Source organism: Pristiophorus japonicus, chromosome 10 (assembly GCF_044704955.1).
Source record: "Pristiophorus japonicus isolate sPriJap1 chromosome 10, sPriJap1.hap1, whole genome shotgun sequence".
Lineage (NCBI taxonomy): Eukaryota > Metazoa > Chordata > Chondrichthyes > Pristiophoridae > Pristiophorus > Pristiophorus japonicus.
Genome location: NC_091986.1, coordinates 182,377,686 through 182,391,110, shown reverse-complemented (window position 1 = coordinate 182,391,110; position 13,425 = coordinate 182,377,686). Strand labels below are relative to the sequence as shown.

The following is a 13,425-nucleotide window of genomic DNA, read 5'->3' as shown; positions in this document are numbered from 1 at the left end:
CTCAAAGGCGACTATGCTACCCACTGAGCCACAGCTGACACAATGGAAACAACATGGTGTCGACCTGAAGATCAAGGTTAATTAAGTGTTCCTTCCAACACTCTTTTATAGTCTGCAAGGCATGAATGGGCTTACAGGGAGCATGTTAAATAACTTGACAAATTCCACACGCCACCTACAATTGACACTATGATGCTGATTTTTTTTTAACTTCGGGTGTATTCTACCTCAGATTTATAACACTGTTGAAAAAGACCTTGTATGTTTTCAAATCCCAGTGCATAGGGCCTCAATACACAGAAACTGTAAGCAAATATTGCACGGCTTGAGGGAAAGAAAGAACATTCTGAATAATTGCTCTTTTGAAATCAACTTCATTCATTAAAAGTGGAAGAAAGAATATTTTATTTGAATGCAGTATGAACACATTTCTAAAAAAAAGAAAACAATGAAGGGTTAAAATGGTATGGCAGCTTTCACATTATTTCTAGAATTGATTTTTGTTAATGTTATGCTTGCTGGCCTATTCCAAATACTTACAGTACGCAGCCAATAATGACTACTCCCCAGGAAACAAATATCCAATAATCTTGCTTTAAATACCAGCATCCCACAGTGGAACAGTTAGATACACAAAAATGGTTCCAAACTCAACAGGCTGGAAATGCTGGGATTGTAACAGAATAATGATGAATTATCAATTCATACCGATGCAACACACTGGATAAATGTTCATGCTGCAGATTGCATAGTTTGCCCATTCCAAACGAGCAGTTGGCATAGTACACAAAGAACTACAATGACAAATCCAACACATACAGATTATTTAAAAGAAACAAAACTAAAAAGAACTAATGTTGCAGACGAAGGCAGAATTTAAAAATGCCTTTGAGTGAGCAGTGAATTAATGTCAGGGTTTTCTGTAGTTTATACACAAAACACCTATAGTGTTCATGGAGTCCACAATTACAATTAGTTTAATACTTTAAAGCATTTTTGTTGCAAAATTTGTCTAATATGTTGCCTCACAATCTACATTGAAATAGTAATGTCTACCCTGCAGACACACGCAGAGGTAAGTTGCCAGTGTGCAGTGTTGCCGAAAGGATCTCAATAAAATGCAACAGTTCATGTGTGGAACTTTCATATTCTATCCACTCACAGTGTAAAAAAAGATAGTTGTATTCTAGATCCTAATGGGGGTTGTTTCTGGGGAGATTATTTTGAGCTTTATAACACAAAGGTAAAGTATTGGTAGTTATAGATCCGTCACTGGTGATGGAACTAATAAAAGAGAGGACGAGTTAAGAGTAACACCAAATATCAAAGCATAATGGCTTCATTGTGATTTTGTTTTCCTATGACACATTGGTATCAAGGCGCTAAATAGGCCTAGTGACAACACTAGATGAGGTTACACACAAATATATAAGACCTAATTATTAGGCCTGATGTTACTTCAGTGCAGAGATTACCTGGTCCTGGTTTAAACCTATTCTGTAGATCAGGAGCAGACTTTATGAGAAAGTCTAACACAAGTTTACTTCACTTCCTATTATAAAAAAAAAGTGATGTGGTGAAGTTTTTTTTAATTTAAGGAATTCACATCCTTGGCCACCAAGGACAGTACATACGTACCCTGTTAAAACTAGCCTGTTAAACATTTACACCCACCATCTGCCATCCCCTCATGCAGCACAAGATAAAAGTTAATGACAGCAGCACACATGCAGTAAATACACTTTCTGCAGTCGTACAGACCAAAGCAAAATATGAGACATAAACTGAATAAATCGAACCTGTACATGAATTTCAAAACAAGGATATAAAACAAAATAGCACCATGTGGATAACCTACAGACCACAGGTGTGCAAGTCAAAGCACCTCAACCTTCCCCGATGGACCAAACAACTAAAATTGAATAAGTGAATATTTGTTTTGTTTATAAAGGTTTATCCAGGGGATGCAATGATTATAAGTCACTTTCCTCTGTATTCAAACTTTGGTGAGCTGATTGGTGCAAGTTGGAACTATTCTGGTAATTCATGACTAGTGAGTCTTCCAGTACATGTGTCCAGCTGCAAAATTCTGATATAAAATGCTGACTAATTAATTTATGGATTAGAAACAAACAGAATAAAAAAAATGATTTATTGAGTCTACTAACCACCACACCTCCAGTCTTTACATCATCTACATAAGTTAATAAATCTCCTTTTCAGTAGGAGAGGACAAATTAGCACCTTTGGATACAGTTGTGTTTTAATCCTGATCAGGGAAAGTGATTTTAAAAAAGTAATGGATTCCCCTCCCATAGCCCTCTGCTGCCCCCCCCCCCACCCCGCCCCCCACACCCCGTGATGCAGTTCGTGCAGTGCCTCCCGATGTACAGTGCATTTCAGGTCACTTGCTGAATTCTGTGCAAAAGATGATACTTGAGACCCATGATCAAGTTTCTGTGAATGCGATGTTGCATGGATTCCAAAACCAAACATTCAAGTACAGCTGCAGTCAAGTGACAACAGTAATTGGATAAATAACGCTTTGTAATAAGGCACAGTTCAAGTCCTCTGAGGCACTTTGGAGTTGGCTGAAATGTAACTTGGCGCTGATCAAACCTCAGAGCTGTCGCTGTGATAACTCTGTGCAGTCATGACCTCGTTGTTGGGTGATTTCTTGTACTCTGCTTTCTTATCTGATTGCTTCCTGCGTTTCAACAAGAGGACGATGATAATAATGACACAAATAGCTAGTAATAAGGCAACGATCCCACCAATAATGGGAACATTGCCATCTTCGTCGCCTCGGTCATTTGGTGACCTAGCAACAGCTCCTTCAGCGAAGATCTCTTCCTCGACAACCTGCTTCCTGTTGCTGCGGTCCAAGGCAATATGTTGAATGTTGGTTCCTCTACTGTTCTCAATGCCGATGTCCTTCGTGAGTAAGGGTGCTTCTTTAACTGATCGTCGTTGGCGTGAATGCCCCAAAGAGCTCACGTTTCCGGTGTATGAAACAATATGATACTCCACACTTCTCTTTCCAATGCCTCTGCTGGCACTGTCTCTAGATCGCACAGTGTAAATGGTGTGAATGTACCACTCTCGACCAGCGGCCACCTAAAGATAAAAAATAACATGTGACTGTGCTGCTTCAGACTTCACTGCAGCAACTGAAACATTAACAGGAAAATACCGTTCAAATAACCGGTCCTGGTTGGAGAGAAAAAATTACTTTAAAAATGGCCACTAACCTATTTGTTTCATATCTGAGGATAAGCTAAGTGACCATTCATACTTCCTTTATTAACTACTTGACATCAATGCACATTTAAAACATCCATGGTGGTCTGTGAGAGTCAGCAGAGATTGGGATGTTTTCAATTACTTTTGCTGCAGGTTATTCTGCTTAAGTGTATATTAAGTCTATAGTTTGCATGTGCTCATTAAATATTAGAAACCAAAAACAATTCACTTATAAACTCATACAATTTATTCAGGTTGCACAGGTTAAATGTTTGCTTTAAGTAAATGTTAATGAATAATGGCTATTGGATCTGTTCTGGGGCTTCAGCTTTTCGCCACATAGATTAATGAATTAGATGAAGAAATAGAAAGTTGTCTATCCAAGTTCGCAGATGACATTAAGTGCAAAGGGACATAGACAGATGGAATTCAATGTGGGGAAGTGTGAAGTCATCCACTTCGGATCCAAGAAAGAGAAATCGGAATAGTTTCTAAATGGCGAGAGATTAGAAGCGGTGGAGAAGCAAAGCGTGTCCAGGTATACAAGTCACTAAAATCACAGGTACAAAATGTAACCATAAAGGCTAACAGAAAGGCCTTTATTTCAAGGGGGTCGTAATAAAAGTGAAGAAGCTATGATTCAGTTGTAGACAGTCTTGGTCCGACTCCAGCTGGAGTACTGCATTCAGCTTTGGGCACCGAACCTCAAGATATATTGCCATGGAAGGGTACAGCACAGCTTCAGCAGACTGATACCTGTGCTAAAGGGTTACATTGTGTTTACAGATTGCATAAACTTGTCCTGTATTCCCTCGAGTTTAGAAGGTTAAGGGGTGACCTAATTAAGGTGCTTAAAATGATAACAGGATTCAATAGAGTCGATATGGAAAAACTATTTCCTCTGGTGGAGGAATCCAGAACAAGAGGCCATAATTGTTAAAATTAGAGCTAGGCCATTTAGGAGTGAAACCAGGATGTACTTTTTCCACACAAATGGTAGTGGAAATCTGGAACTCACTTTCCAAATGTCTCTGAATGCTGGATCAACTGAGATGTTCCAGATTGAGATCGACAGATTTTTTTATGTGCAAGGATATCAAGGGATGTGGCGCAAAGGCAGGTAAATGATGTTGTGGTACAGATCAATCACCATCTAACTGAACAGCAGAAGGTTCAAGGGGCTGAATGGTCTACTCCTGTTCATAAGAGGCCACACCCTGAAGTTTCACTGGAATGTGTAACTGGAACTGCCTATCCCAAGGTCTCATGGACTTTGCAAATTGTAACTCGGTCCACTTTGACTTCCTGATGCGACAGAAGACAGAGCTCCCCCGAAGACAGCAAGGGCCAGCCAAAGTGCCTTACCCCAGTGCAAGTACATCCCTCCCCCAGCCAAAGTACCTTACCCCAGTGCAAGTGCATACCACCCCCTGCCATAGATGGGGCATTGTGTACGGATTGTTAACAGGTTTATTGGGTACGAAGTGAATAGTGACAGTGTCGTGACTTCTGGATATCATCCACTCCAACGATGTCCCTTATAGGCGGTTGGTAGAACGTGATCCATCTTTCCGGAGTTCCCTCTCTCTCCCCCCGCCTCCCCCACATGTGTCTCTTTTCCCCCACCCCCCCCTCCCCAAACCTGTATCTCTTCCCACCCTCCCACCCCGTATCTCTCCTCTCATTTCTCTCCCTCCTTCCCCCAGGTCCCTCTGCACCGCAGCATGTTGTAATTTCTCCCCATTCAAATAGGGGAGGGGGTACAGAGACGATTCACTAGGCTGATTCCGGAGATGAGGGGTTTACCTTATGATGATAGATTGAGTAGACTGGGTCTTTACTCTTTGGCGTTCGGAAGGATGAGGGGTGATCTTATAGAAACATTCAAAATAATGAAAGGGATAGACAAGATAGAGGCAGAGAGGTTGTTTCCATTGGTTGGGGAGACTAGAACTAGGGGGCACAGCCGCAAAATACGGGGGAGCCAATTTAAAACCGAGCTGAGAAGGAATTTCTTCTCCCAGAGTTGTGAATCTGTGGAATTCTCTGCCCAAGGAAGCAGTTGAGGCTAGCTCATTGAATGTATTCAAATCACAGATAGACAGATTTTTAACCAATAAGGAAATTAAGGGTTACGGGGAGCAGGTGGGTAAGTGGAGCTGAGTCCACGGTCAGATCAGCCATGATCTTGTTGAATGGCGGAGCAGGCTCGAGGGGCTACTCCTGTTCCTAATTCTTATGTTCTTATGTTCTTATATCCTTATATCCTTTCGTATACTGCACACAGTATTCCAGGTGTGGCCTCACCAATACCTTATATAGCTGTAGCAAGACTTCCCTGCTTTTATACTCCATTCCCTTTGCAATAAAGGTCAAGATACCATTGGGCTTCCTGATCGCTTGCAGTACCTGCACATGGCACTGGTAGCAATCCCGAGATTACTACTTTTTGAGGTCGCCTTATGTCAGATACCAAGTGGAATAGAAAAGGTTAAACCTGAACAATATTTCAAATTAAACATTGACTACAGGACAAGGGAATATTGGTATTTGGTAATCTGGTAAAAGGCATGTGCAGGATTGATGTCAGGAAGCAATTCTTCACAGAAAAAGTGATGAATACCATAGAATGGTCATCCAGGTAAGAATGCAGATGGAAAAACCTTGGAGCCATCGAAAAGGCAGCCAGATACTGCGATGAGGAGAGATTGTAGGTTTAATTGATGAATTGGCTGAATGGTCTCCCTCCTCTGTGCTTATCTTTGTGATTTGAATGGAAGTGCAAGTATGCACAGGGGCAAGATGCATTTTCTCAGTGTTAAGGGGGACCAAGGAGCTCTAACTTAAGCAAGGACTGACAAAGTACGAAGTTCTACTAAAATTTAGACTATTTAAAATGTATTTTTCCTTTTTGCCATGTTGAAAGCAGCTATCATGTTGCTATTTGTATGCCGTCTTTAGTGCGCAAACTGGACTTCCCAGTAAAATCAAAAATAGTGGCAGCAACGTTTGTAATTTACATTTTAGGCTGTAGTTTTGTCAACTTCTTTAACAGTACATATTTTCTGGTGATAAAAGTCTCAGTCATAGAACTGAATGCAATGAAATGATGATGCCATCAACATTACAATATATGACTTATGTTTTGAAATTACAGATTTAAGAATAAGCTACAATTTTGTACAATGACACAATACAGTGCAGGCCAGTAAAATGTGCTGATAATCCTTGTTCTGGTAAGACAGCACAGCTAATATGAGCCTTCCAACAACTAAGTCACGAAAGGGTAACAATGGCATTGGCTGCTTAGTATATACGCAGCAAACATCTCCTACCTGGAAGAGCGGGGAGGAATCCACTCGAAAGCCATCAGAACCAGGCTGTCTGGCAAGTACAAGTGCTTCAGCATCATCGATTGCAAGTTTAGAGTTGAATGCTACACTTCCAAAATATGTGTCCTGAGTCTCAGGCTGAGCCTTATCCTGTTTAAAAAAGCAAAAGGCCTGCTAAAGGAATTGTATATCAGCGAAAGAATAGTCAAGTTGTATCTGAGAAAGTTAATTATATTGGACTAAAAGCAACCCAAGAACTGAATACAATTCTTTCCAACAATAGCAAGCATGTTTAAGTGATTGGCAGCACAGTTGATATGCTTAAATTTACTTATTTTCTCCTCAAAAGTTTATTCATCAATCCTCCCCCCTCCCCCATCAAAATTCAGAACTTTACTCTACCAAAGCTATACGCACAGGCCATTGTTGAAGAGGAATATGAGCATTTCCAGCCATATACTAAAATAACTGACTCACCAGGATCTTGAACCTGTACAAGAGAGAAGATGAATCAGCCAGGCAGCCATATTCAGTATTTATAGGGTTGTACTTGGGCACATATCCATCAGCTCCTGTACACAGAAACACCTTCTCAATGTTACAGAAGAAGGAGTCTCCTAGGTTCTGCACAGGGTCAACCATCACACGCCCATAAACAACTGATCCTGCAGAGAAAATAAATTTCAATTAGAAGTCTGATGAGACCTTGTACCACATTGCCCTGTTACCAAACTGCCTCCCCTCCTATTGAAGAACAATATTATTTTGCTCTTTCATGTCTTTCCATATCATGTGACATTTCCTGAGACAGAATGCATGCAACCTACTTCTGGGCCGCTATCTAATGACAATTGTTGGGAGACACAGGAGGATAAGCTTCTGTTGCTACAGGCTCTGACTTTCCCTTGCCTCATATGGGCACAACACCTTCGTTCAATATGGTGCATACCCCCTGATAAGCTGACTGAAATAGGAAACAAAATACATTGGGATTCATGGGGCCAACAAACCTACAACCTATGAGGTCACAATTCCATGGAACAGTACAGCATATCCCAACAGCTGTGCTTTGTCTTTCCAGGTGAACTATGTAAAATGTTTCTAATGGAGTATTCATCCAAAACAGTCTTGTTATTGCAAGGATGTTCAGCACTTTACTAGTGCAGAGATGTGGCAAGGTATTTTTGTTGTAAAAGATTGGCCACATGTCACTGAGTCTCTTCAAAATAACATACCTCCTTCTCTAAAGTAACACTGAAGGCCAAGCATCAGTGTACAAATTTCATAGCAGACCCCACTCTTAATATTGGCCCCCAAAAATCCTCGAGATGGGATCCTGGCAGTTACTTGGCGATTTGGTCTGCCAGTGCTCTTTTATGCTGGGGTTTGCGGGTTCATAGGAGGGCACCTAATTTGCACAGAACAGGTGGGGACAAGTACCACTGTCAGCGCATCTCCAATGCCCAACTACCCCTTCTAGCCAGAGAATCTGGTGTCTGCCCATCACTGGGGGTAGAAGGAATGCAGAGGCCTCTTCCTTCTCCTCCCCCCCACCTAACCCCAGCCATCCCATGCAAAGGGACATCAAGATTTAAGAAAATCTAATTCTTGCTGTTTGTCGGATGGTGGAGGGCTGGACCACTCCCAGTGGGACCTCCTTCTGCGCATTTGGAGGCCAGTATGCCATATTGTACCCTCCTAGAGTACTATGCCATATCTCAGATGAACCAGCGAAGCAGGAACCCCCCAGCGTAAGCGTACCCAGCTCCCCCCCTCGTCCAGTGACATTTTTCTTTTCTTGCAAGGGATAAGCAGACGTTCCAGAAAATTGTGGAAGTGGTAAACACCTGGCGGCAGGTCCCTGCCTTTTTCTGGTGGTTCCACTAGTCTCCTGCCAGAGTCAAGGTCGTGTTCTGCTGAAATTCCCATGGATTTTCAGGGCCCTGGTATTTTTCGGCCTTAGATTTCCCTCAGTTTGGTTGTTCGAATTATGATTTCCCCCCCCCCCCCCCGCCCCCGGATCAATTGGGATGTATCCAGGTAAGGAACAATAATCAGTACTACTGGTGGGGCTGAATGGTCTGTTCTATGTTGTAACTTCTATGTATTTCAGCAAATCCTTCCAAATGATCAGAGAGGCATAGTAAACAGTCAGAAAAGGTAGATCTGGAAGGTTACTTCAAACTGGACTGTGACTGTAGGATAGAGGATAAACTGGTAAAAGACAAATTTAGGATTGATAACAGATTGTTCAACATATGGAACGGTCTTGCAGGATGGTGGAATCAAAAATCCTAGCTGTGATGTGGGGACCATAGAACTTTCCTGTATTGATAAATTTAGATGGGCTGAATGGCCTTCCTCATCTATATTTATCTTATGATTTTCTAATATGATTGGTTAGGGTGGTGCTGGAGGCTACTGTTCTTAGATATATATATATTTTTTTAAATGGGATTTTTGAAGGTATGTCAGGATGCCCAGCTTTTAATATTGTGTGCTGAGATTTCCAGCATTTTCTGTTTTTATATTGTGTCTGAATACTAGATGATTATTACTGAGTACTAGATTATTAAACAGCATTTACTTTTAGCCTGGTTTTATTGTATCAATAAAGCATTAAGTGGTCCGACTTCCATACCTTCTATGAAAGCGACATCACTGCCTTCTCCAAATCCCATGGAGCCGTCAGATAGCCAGAGGCTCTTTCTATTTAACAGGAACATTTGAGTATTCAGGCTGAACTCAGCAGCAACAGGATCACTCACCTGGAAGAAGCAGATAAAATTTAGTAAGTGACAATGTTAAAGACAGGTCGACAAAGCTCTTGAGCTTATGGCAGCATTTTGCTCCCTGTCCCCGACAGATAGCAGTTGTTTTGAATCACTGGCATGCCCATCATTCAATCTACCTTTATGCCACTTTCCAAGCAAATCCCAGGATGTAGCACCACTTAGAAATTGTACATGGTCCCTCTTGGGGTACAACAACAACTTATATTTATATAGCTTGTTTAACGTAGTAAAATGTCCCAATGTACTTCACAGGATTGGTATCAAACAAAATTTGACATCGAGCCACATAAGAAGGTATTAGGACATGAAACTTGGTCAAAGAGGTAGTTTTTAAGGAGTATCTTAAAGGAGGAGAGGTTTAGGAAGGGAGTTCCAGAACTTAGGACCCAGGCAGCTGAAGGTATGGCAGCCAATGAAGGTGGAGCGATGAAAATCGGGATTGCACAAGACACTAGAATTGGAGGAGCTCAGATATCGTGGAGGGTTGTATCGAGGCCAAAGCAGAAACCTGTCCGTGCAGCGACAAGATTGAATTCTGGCAGATATCATCTCCGCATGGTATGGCTACAAAGACCCAAGTTGTGGAATCACATCAAGGGGTAACATGCACATAAACTTCCAAAGAGATATAAAAATAATGCCGAAGGGAAGGGGTGCGGTGTGCATCCTCTAAGATCATGATTCCAAAACATATGGGGGTCAATTCTGAAGTGACTGCTAGCATCAGGCAGGAAGTGGATGATGCAAGGGGGTGTAATCTGCCTGGTGGAACCATTTTCATTGCTGGGGTTTTTCTGAATTTCATCAGCGAGCCGCTTATGTTTTTGGAACAATTTGCCGATCGGAGTGGGTGGGAAATCTGACAGCTCCCCCTTACAGCCCAGGTAAGTAAAGGGCCGGGGGGGGGGGATGCTCCCAAGTTGAGCTACGGAGGATCGGGCATCAGGTAGGTTGAATTTTGTTGCCACAGAAGGTGCATTAGTGATTCTCTTGACCTCGAGCACATTGTTTTAAAAGCTATTTTTGAAACTATTTTGGAGCATCCTGCAGTTTAAGGATTAAATTGCCCATGCTCCCACCCATTGGTACTTCAAAATTACATTGAGGTCCTATTGATGTCACAGGATCCCAATTTGCATAGGCTAACGAGGTTGCCACCTATTTCCAGTGGGCACTTGGGCCGCCTATTCCAAGATCCCCACCAAAATGGTGGAGATACAAATGTCGGCAATAACGGTTTAAGTGCTATGCTACCATTTTCATCACACCACTACTTCATTCCTACAACAGAGAGGGGTTGGTGGCAAGGATGAAAATTGGACTTTGAGTGAGGCGAGGTTCACTTGAACTGCCTAATAATCTTGTACCTGCTGAAACCTGATGTCAAGGTCAAAGGTTATGGGCTCCCTTGGATTGCACACAGTTGGTATGGTATATTCCTGGCTCGGGGCAGAAGCACAAGGGATCATCTTCACAGTGTATGTTCCTGAATAATCACGGACCTAGGACAGATAAAAAGATCAATTGCAACAGTAGAAAACAAATTTACACTGTATTAGGAAATTAATCCTAAATTTATAAATATTCTCATCAATATTAAGTATAGTGGGGCAGAATTTGTGGTTGGTATGATGGCTTACTACACCATCATACCGCCTTTGGAATGGACAGCAAGTTCAGGATTTCCACATGCATTAAATCCCGAACTGGCGACCTGTCAAGTACCACTTTAACAGATCATATGCTCCGACACTGAAATCCTCATTGCTGGTGCAGAGTTGGGCTAATTGCCCACCAACTGTTACGGAATTACGCACGAGTATCTTACGGCTGGTGCAAACAGGTGCAGCAGCCTATTTACACAGCGTAAGGGGGCACCCGTCAATAAAAATCTTCATCTGATTTTTTGTGCTTAAATCCATAAAAGGAATGTAAATCTAGACTGGGTAAAGTGAGAGACTGTTCAGGGAATTGAGAGTTATGCAAATTAAAAAAAAATCCCTTACTCCCCTCACTGTATCTTCACATGACCTTTGATGGTACAAAATGCATAAAAACTTTCATCAACATTGGCTGTTATATTCTCCCTAGAAAAATACCACAGCGTCGAGTGGGGGAGAATCAGGGCTCCTATTGTAGTCCTGACCCCAGGTACGCTTACGCACATGGTGAGCCCTAGGCTGTGCCCAACTCTGCAACATCTGACAGCAACTTTTCATTTGGGGCCTCAGAACAGGCAAGTGCGCCCTCGGTTCGGATGCCAGCGGCGTAATCCTTAATTATGCTGCCGAAAGCAAAATCTGGGTCAGTATCTTCTCTGAAATTGTTTCGACTCATTACGGTTACCTTCCGATAGTCTTTTTAGTCTGATTTTTATTCTGGGAAAGAGCTTCATGGCTAATGATCACAATAATAAACAGAACCAAATACATTGTTTCGTGGATAGAAGCAAAATATTTTTCTCACATTGGCTTCTCTTATGCAGAAGGTTAGTAAAAATACATTTGCATTTATTTAGTGTCTTAGGTATCTCAAAGCATTCTGTGCCACAGTGAGTTACTTTGAAGTGCTGTGACTATTGTTACATACGCAAACAACTTGCATTTATACGTCGCCTTTAAAGTAGTGAAATGTTCCAAGGCGCTTCACAGGCATGTTATCAAACAAAATTTGACATCAAGCTACATAAGGAGATATTAGGACAGATGACTAAAAGCTTGGTCAAAGAGGTAGATTTTAATGAGTGTCTTAAAGGAGGAGAAGTTTAGGGAGGGAATTCCAGAGCTTAGGGCCTTGGCAGCCGAAGGCACGGGTGGCGTGATTAAAATCGGGGATGCGCAAAAGACCAGAATTGGAGGAGCACAGAGATCTCAGCGGGTAGTAAGGCTGGAGGAGGTTTCTGAGATAGGGAGGAGCAAGGCCATGGAGAGATTTGAAAACAAGGATGAGAATTTTAAAATCAAGGCGTTGTTGGAGCGGTATTCAATGTAGGTTAGCGAGCACAGGGGTGATGGGTGAACGGGACTTGGCGTGCGTTAGGATACGGGTAGTAGAGTTTTGGATGAGCTTATATTTATGTAGGGTGGAAGATGGGAATAGTCAAGTCTAGAGGTAACAAAGGCATACAATAGTTAGTAATCCTGATCTATATCGAAGCTTGATCTGTGCATAAAACAGCTTGGCAAACTGGTTCATCAGCAATTACCGTAAATACCGTAATGGTTAAACTTATAAAACTTACAGCAAAATCTGAAGTGAAGCTCCACTGTTGCTCAGGATGATTGTACGTTGGCTCACTTCGCACTAAGCTGAGGGTAAAGGTCAATCCTGGGTGATCAGCTGACATAACCATGGAACTAAGAGGTGATGCTGGGAAAGGAGACAGATTGTTTTAGGGCATCTCAAAAACACTGAACATTTCCTTCTCATTGTACTGCAAAATGCTCGACCGTGTCTCCCTTTTTATAAAGAATAACATCACTCATGTTCCCTGGCGTCTCAGCAAATGTATCCAGTTACATAGCTGATCTACACCGACCAGGAGGTTTCCAGGTTTGATCCCTGGTCTGGACTGAATTAGCTGATCTATTTGTAGAGGTATCAACAACTGACCTCTGATCCCCTGGGTATAGAATAGGAAAAAGTCAGTTAGGATTCCGGCAGCTCTCGTAATCCAGTAATGGCTGCTCGAAAGTGTGTAGAAGTGGGCAGGCCACACTGTTCGCATGCCAGACATGAGACTCCCAAAGCAAGCACTTTACTCGGAACTCCTTCACGGCAAACGAGCCAAAGGTGGGCAGAGGAAATGTTACAAGGACACCCTCAAAGCCTCCCTGATAAAATGCAACATCCCCACTGACACCTGGGAGTCCCTGGCCAAAGACCGCCCTAAGTGGAGGAAGTGCATCCGGGAGGACGCTGAGCACCTTGAGTCTCGTCACCGAGAGCATGCAGAAATCAAGCGCAGGCAGCGGAAAGAGTGTGCAGCAAACCTGTCCCATCCACCCCTTCCCTCAACGACTATCTGTCCCACCTGTGACAGGGACTGTGGTTCT

General features: G+C 42.4%; 1 protein-coding gene across 1 annotated transcript in view; it reads right to left on the bottom strand.

The window, feature by feature from the left end:
* Nucleotides 1-2,360: 2,360 nt before the first annotated feature.
* Nucleotides 2,361-13,425, bottom strand: part of LOC139275220 (FRAS1-related extracellular matrix protein 2-like) — a 288,895-nt gene continuing 277,830 nt past the window's right edge. Inside the window, exons 19-24 of the mRNA XM_070892378.1 lie at nucleotides 12,612-12,739; nucleotides 10,738-10,872; nucleotides 9,217-9,343; nucleotides 7,053-7,240; nucleotides 6,579-6,725; nucleotides 2,361-3,117 (exon numbers count right to left, since the gene is read on the bottom strand). Of these exons, the coding sequence (XP_070748479.1) occupies nucleotides 2,614-3,117; nucleotides 6,579-6,725; nucleotides 7,053-7,240; nucleotides 9,217-9,343; nucleotides 10,738-10,872; nucleotides 12,612-12,739 (1,229 nt within the window). The 3' untranslated portion in view covers nucleotides 2,361-2,613. The remainder of the gene's footprint in view (nucleotides 3,118-6,578; nucleotides 6,726-7,052; nucleotides 7,241-9,216; nucleotides 9,344-10,737; nucleotides 10,873-12,611; nucleotides 12,740-13,425) is intronic.